Here is a 7,683-nt window from a genome sequence, read left to right as displayed (position 1 = left end):
TGCTCAGAATTCCTAATCAGTTGTGCAGTGGAGATACGTCATCCAAATGTCCAGCTTAATTGGTTGTACAGTGCAGATGTGTCATTCAAATGAAGTTTGGAGACTCAAAACAAATTTCAACTTTTAAAAGAAGATGCAGGAGCAGAAGGAAATGGTTGTGTACAGTTTTCTAATCCATCCAAAATTGAAGTTGCAATCATTTTATTAAGAATTTTGACAGATGATACCTTTGACAGATGATTAAGTCTTCGAAGATGCTTGAAGAAGTCACACCTGCTTCTTGTTGGGGACAGGTGCCAATGCTGACGGACAGTTTATGAAGCTTTCCAGATAGTTTTGTCAAAATACAGTATGTGTGGTGGCACCACTTTAACGAGGCCATCCATTGCTTCACAAGCAGTCCTATCTTCTTCATTGGATCTGAAGTCTTGAAAGCAATACGGACGTTGTCGGCCATTTTTGATCAGCCCTCGATCACAAGCCTTTCTAAATGCTGCTTCTGATTTCTACAACTTTGAGCCTGATGTTTCAGTTTGTAAATAAAAGCTTCACAGAAACATTGTGACCATTTTTACTTCCTTTTGTTTTGCAATCAGTTGTTTGACATTCAGGACAAATGGTCTACAAATTACTATGATGTATTTTGGACATATCAGTATACTTACAAAAGTCTAGTTTCGTTGACCGTGGGTTCTACACTTGAATGAAACGTGATTTGGTCAAACATTTCAGGTGGTGTTTGAGGCCGTGGCTACAGGACAGCACTCCTTCACGGCCATCACTGACGTAGAGATTTTCGGACACCCATGCAGTAAGTACATTTATATGTATTAATTGTTGGGGTGAGGCAACAATTTTTGTTGTTTTGTTTCTTGAGTGAAGTGGCAAAAAGCGATCCTTGTTCATATACTAACTCTGTACTCCTTGTGCAAGCTTTGCTGAAGTGTGTTAATTTGAAATGGTAGCAAAACCCCACGAGCTCCAACTTCACTTCCTCTCAAGTCTTCGGCTCATTTGTCCCTATTGAACTCCCAATACATTCATAAGCGAAGTACTTCTAAGGTAGTGAATAAAAAGTTTTTCTGGCCAATGAGTATGCCACCATTTCCATTCCACTTCCGTTTTGTTTCAGGTTTTCAAAAGCAAAATATCTTTGCATTTTAGACCAAGTGTGAAAATCACGAAGAAGAAAAAAAACACTCCAATTTTGACTCGTTACCTAATATTACACAGAACAGAGAAAAAAAAAGAAAACTCTGAAAAGACTTTTATTAATTTTCTTGGTAGAATAACATTTGCACCCCATTTGGGAACGAATTTACATTTGGCTCTGCAGTGCAGTTTTTGTTTCAAAATCGATTTGTCTCATTCTGGATGGGCTTCCAGTCATTTGTTTATCTCGAAATATTTGAACTTGAACTTATCCCCGTGAGTCGTTTCCACGTTTATGAAACTTGTATGATGAGGAGAGGTACCTGCTGAGGTTCGTGTTCATGTCCATGTCCATGTACACCGCTCGGACCCGATTCCGTAGCACGAGCCGACAGACTGCACAGCACCTAGACTTGTTGATCTTCCAAGAAGTTGACCCGAAGCCAGAAGTGCAGTTCCAGCAATTCTAAAGAAGGCATTTGCGGATCAGGGGTGATGATTTAGTTAGCAATTTATATAGATGATGAAGGGCAGCGAATGTTTCGGAGGTCATTTTGATTGAATTCTGCATGCTAATCAGGCAAATTAAGTCCCGAAGCACGACTTGATGTGCGCAGCTATATGTGAACCGATGTCTCCCTTACTGGTGACAGACGTTTAGGCCAAATCATGTTCATAATTGAAACGTTAAGCCACACCAGCTGAGGCCTGGATAACTTATTCTTAGCAAATATCGCCGATGTCCTGTTATTTTGCATACTCTTCAAAGCGTGTGTGTGTGTGTGTGTGTGTGTGTGTGTGTGTGTGTGTGTGTGTGTGTGTGTGTGTGTGTGTGTGTGTGTGTGTGTGTGTGTGTGTGTGTGTGTGTGTGTGTGTTTGTGTGTGTGTGTGCACGCGCGCGCTATTAAATGCTGCCGTTTTTATTCTGCAGCTAAATATATTTCATGACTTTACGACTTATTTATGACGCCTCAACACTGACTGTTTGCTATAATTAATTGTTATGGCCACCATGACCCGTTTATATATTATGTATGCACATTTGCTTCATCATTGAGGCAAGCTGTGTCACAATACTTGAGTCTTCAGATAATTTTATCATCTTCTTCTGTCAACGAGGTTCTAGTACAGAAAAGAGGGACAAATACAGTCAACAATGCTTCACATCTCAACGTTCAGGAAATTATTTGCAGTCCTCTTACTCCACAAAAAAGGTGACACCTTCAGCTATAAATTGGTGCAGTTTAAATCCGCGAGACACGAGGGTATACGAAACAATGGCAAAATAATAAATAATGGATGTGCTGAGGAAGCCAGTGAGAAAATTGATTTTAAGATTACCGGCTCCAGGAATAATGATGCAGGGATTGAGTATCTCGCTTTCTCTGCAACCGATTTAGAGCATGGACAACGTTCCTCATCGAGACAATGAGTTATATGGGTGGTGAAGATGCTCCACATATTCAGCTATTTGGAAATTATGTTAGACGATTACATCTGAAAGGCCACTTTTGCAACTCTAGCTTATCATATAATAAAATAACTGTTTGACATCCACTTTTAGCACAATTAAACTTTTGTGGAACTGTGTTGCCACATATTGTATATAATTTGTCGAGCACACAGGCACTCTCGAGGTACGTCGATATTGCGTGGGAATGACCCAGTAGTAGCTGTGCAAAAACTATTCGGCGAGGTCAACAAATTGGCTCTGGCGAGCTGGAGTTCAGTAATGAAAATCAGACTGTTTCATCACTCTTCGTTACAAATCCCAATTGATTACAACAAATTCTAAATGACGATTAATGAGTATGAGCCATTACCCACCCCCTCCCCCACACTTAAAAAAAGAAGAATACCATACATTTGTGATAATGTGAAGTTATTATTAAATATGGAAAATAACCACACCAATAAACTTCTCGGCAGCACCAACGCTGTGTAAAGAGTATGGTACATGTTGTTGTTGTTGTTTTAATAGCTCATTTATCTTTACTATTCAAAACACCAAGCTAGGAAAACTTTGAATTCACAGTTGTTCGGATTTGGCTATAATGCAATAAGTATTCACTATTATAAATCCTTTCCCTTTGCATGTAATTGAGTAAAGTTGCATTCACTGCGCAGTGAAATGATGCACAATGATCATCTTTATAATGAGGTCACAAAAATGTAATCTTTTAAGTTACTAAACAGCTTGCTTTGATGAAACTTTGACTCGACTTGAGAATACTCAAAGTGTTCCATGTTTGTCGATGTTACCTCTCAGAAACCGCGCTGTATGCTCTCAGTTGTTTAATCTCCTGTTTTTTTTTCTTCCTTCAGCCACAACGAAAACATTTATTGTTTGTTGTTCACTTGTATAGTGCAGTATCTTGAAAGATTATTTCAGTTTGTTGTTCCCATGTGAGCACATTCCTCATGCTGGGGATTTGAGTTTCACGAAGCATGTACTATGCTTATTTGTCCACTGTCAACTAATCTCCCTTGTTTCACATGTGATGTGTATCAACTCCCTCATGAGTATTAATAAATAAATATCTGTAACAATGCCAAGCAGATGATAATGTGGTGGTGTCAGATTACGTGGACAGAATCAGGATGGTTGCGTGGCAGGAAAGTGGGGGAATTGAGGTTAAATATGGGGAAAACAGAAGTGATGGTGAGAAAGAGAGAGGGAAGACGATGTGGATACTTGAGATAATGCCAGCAGGGAGTTAAAGCAGGTGGAAAAACTAAAGTACCCAGGTTCTACTTTGGATGATGGGCATAGTTTCAGTAAGGATATGTGATAGAGAGTGATGGCATGGTGGAATAAGTGAAAGAGGAGTTTCAAGAATGATTAATGATCAAAATATTCCAGTTAAGCAAAGGGTGAAGATTTACATAATGGTTAACAAGACCAGTTCTCCTGTATGAAGTGCAGGCCTGGGTCTTTGGGCAGGAGGCAAAAATGATTTAGTGAAAAGGCAGTGGAAGGATGTCTGCGTTGGTTGGGCATGCTCTCAGGAGGGAGAAAGGGGATGTGGTCAGGCAGGGTTTTGATTATGGATAGCTTGAAGGAGAATGGGCAGACTGAAATTGAGATGTGGACAGGGATATGTGAGGATGTACAGAGAGGATGCTCGGGATAGGTGGATGTGGAGAGGGGAAACTTGTGTGGCCATTATGGTGGTTGTGGTGGTGATGGTGAATCGTTCCCAGCGCCAAGCACTTCATAGAACATTGATAGATTGGTCAACCTAATGTTAATTACCAATATAATCCTCTACTTTCAAGTACAAATGTATAGTTGCTGCCTAACTACCAAACTTATTTACCTTTATAATAATGCTGATAGTGAAATTTACAAAAAATATCTCTTTAAAATGTCAAACAAGATATAAGAAGCACTTTTGATCTGTTTTGATCACTTTGGATATGATTCAGTCACTTAGTATAGGATGATGTTGATTTAATTCATAAATACACTTGGGTTGTCAACTTGTACAGACAAATGGGACAACAATTTATTTTTCATATCAAGTAGCAGGCATGATGACCCAATGCTGCCAGTCACCCAAGGCTGTGAGTTGTTAATGCATATCAGACATTTTCTTATATTCCAATAGCAAGCCGTTGTATCGACAGACACGGGAAGATGTCACTTTATGCACGGAATTCAATGGAGCTGAGATGGTTTGCCGAAGGCCACTTTTTGAAGTGCACTCACTCTTGAGGAAGCTGTACTGTACAGTTGTGTGATAAAAGGTGTGCTTTTAATATGTTACGTCACATTCCATTTTGAACACATGATAGTGTTTTGAATGCTTAATTTGTGCAAAGCTAAAATCAACAGCTAACAAAGCATTAAGCTAAACATTAATTGATATTTTGAAGATACATAATGCAGAATCAAAATATAGACCAATTACTACACCATAGTCCCAAGACGGAAGCCAGACATAACAATACGAACACACACACACACACACACGTACATAAAAACACCACAAAGAGAAAGAGATTTGTCATTGGAGCTTGGGGTTATAGCAGCCCCCTGCATTTACTAAAAAGCAGCTACATTAGACCCCCAAATCCCAACATTTTTGTAAAGTTCCTATATAACGGTCCAAAACCACTCACTCTCTCACTCTGTCACCGCAGGCAGGTCGGTGGTCTTTCTGTCTTGTACAGTCTCCTCTCTGGTCTCGTCCCCCCCCCCCACTGCTGTGTCTGTGATTTGTTCCCACCATATTTCTGCAGGACGCTCAAGGTCCGCCAACAACCCCCATCTGGTAAAACTATCAAAATCACGAATCACTGCTCACCTTCGCTCTTTCATTCCTCTTTTTTCCCATCTTTGGAATAAACTCCCTCACTCTGTTCAATCCTATTCTTCCCTTCAGGCTTTCAAAACAGCTGTTCACCACCACCTCTTATCGTCCCCCATCCAAATCCTCGATCTTTTCTACCCCTGTTAATCCACCCCAAACCCACCTCCTTCAAATTCCCTGCTTTCCTTCCTGAAAGTCCCTGCAATGTCCATCTTGTATACCCTGTGTTCCCCGCCCCATCCCTCTCCCTTCCACAGATCTCCTAATGTGTCTGTTCCCCACTGTTTTATCCTTCCCACTCCCGCCCCTCTTGTCTCATGCTCCCCTTGCTGTGCGTTGTGTGTTCGCTCTCATATGAGCCTCGACAAGGTATACAAAAAACAAACTCGTGCAATGTTCCAGGCAAACGGTAAACGGGTTTTTACGTCATATATTTCCTTTCGCCTATATCTCGATCTTGATCTCGATGAATCAAGTGAAAGTAATAAAAAAATTGTCTTGATGAATACAGGTAAGTCACGAATGTGTTTCTTAAGTTACCTTTATAAATATAAACAACATGGCAGAATTTGGTAAAGAAAATTGGAAGAAGAAGGAGATGTTTAGGTCACAAATATACATATATAACCATTTTCGTTTGCTCCATTATAACACGATACAACAAATCACAACAACCTCAACATATGATCTTCACAATACATAATACTTGATCGCTCCCGGTAAAATCCCAGGCAGTACATTAAGACCATACTGACTTGAGGCCTCAACATGGAAGTGTTCTAATAAACCTGCGTAAGGCAATATTTTTTTTTAATAACAGGCACACTTGTAAACACTATAATAATTAAATTTGTGTTGTTGACAATAAATCACGACAACCTCAACAAACAATATTCATAATACATAATACTTGATCTCTCATGGGGAAATCCCAGGAAATGTATAAGAACATACTCACTCAAGGCCTCAACACAGAAGTGTTGTCATAAACCTGTGTAAAGCACTGGTTTTAATAGCAGGCGCATGTGTAAGCACAAGAACCGATCGAGGCCTGAAGGGCAATTATTTGAAATTTATATTTATATATATATATAATTTTTTTTAACTTTTTTGTTTTTTTATCCAAACATAGCCCTCAACCTTCCTCTGGATGAAAGAGAAGGCCATGCAGCGTTTGATTGCACTGGTTCTTGCAGGGTCCGAATGCACAAATGAACAAACGAACTTTCTTTTTTTACATATTACATAACCATTTTCTGTAAAGTTTGAAACTGCAGCTTCAACAGTAGTAAATGTTGTTTGTTTAAAGCAGGTAAAATGTTTAACAGCAATAAATGATTTTGCTGCATTTTTTTTTTTTCAGGAATCTATCAAAATCGACTTTCAACCCTCAACAATTAATATACTGTGTTTAAATACAGTATTGATCATTCTAAAATCGCCTTCCTGTCCTATTTCTGAAAACATAAACATTTTTTTTTGGATCACAGGCCTCAGTCGGTGCCTGACTGCTCAGTCTGCCCTTGGCCACAAATGATACAAGACTGGTTTCTAAACTTTTCAGTTGATTAAATTAGACCTTTATAAACTTCACTTTGTTGGCTTTGTCAATGTAAGAACAAAGATTGAAAAAAAATGTTTATGCTTTACTCATGGGAATGCTTCTTCATAACAATAGTCTTAGATGACATAGGGTGTTGTGTATGATGAACAAATGTGGTATGGGACTTTGGGTGAAATTTATATTTACTTTGGTGTTTAAGTACAAGGATGTATTTAAAAAAGTAGAAGAAGAAGATGATTTGGGCAGATTTTATGGTGTTGATACCCCCTCACTTTTGCAGGAGTCAGTGGTTAAACAACTTTCACTACTATTCCACGTGTACAGGCAAAAATCACGAGTGGTCTGCCCGCACTCAGGTGGGAGAGAGGGTATTTATTGCCAATGACCTGACGCTGAGTACCCCCAGCACATGTGCAAAATTTTGTAATGTTCGGCCAAGCCATTTTCGATTCTGTAAGGTTCTGACATACTGTACATATCCACAAAGAATTGCCACATTTTGGTATGATCGTGCTTTCTTTTTTTTCAAACAAATTCTCAATGTGTGCTTAAGATAGAAAAATAAGAAAAGGAAGTTTGAGTGGAGAATTAATGGTGGTATTAACAAGGGTAGAGAATTTATCAAAAGGAACTTGTCTTCATCTTCATCAT

General features: G+C 39.1%; 1 protein-coding gene across 1 annotated transcript in view; it reads left to right on the top strand.

Moving 5' to 3' along the window:
- LOC147026436 (receptor-type tyrosine-protein phosphatase mu-like) overlaps positions 1-7,683 on the top strand; it is a 458,466-nt gene that overhangs the window by 183,788 nt on the left and 266,995 nt on the right. The window contains exon 4 of the mRNA XM_085883577.1: positions 733-811. Coding sequence (XP_085739703.1) covers positions 733-811 — 79 coding nt within the window. The remainder of the gene's footprint in view (positions 1-732; positions 812-7,683) is intronic.

Source organism: Eptatretus burgeri, chromosome 5, assembly GCF_056783735.1.
Source record: "Eptatretus burgeri isolate ZD-2024b chromosome 5, Ebu_testis_v1, whole genome shotgun sequence".
Classification (NCBI taxonomy): Eukaryota; Metazoa; Chordata; class Myxini; order Myxiniformes; family Myxinidae; genus Eptatretus; species Eptatretus burgeri.
The sequence above is the reverse complement of the archived record's forward strand: the minus strand, read 5'-3'. Positions and strand labels throughout refer to the sequence as shown.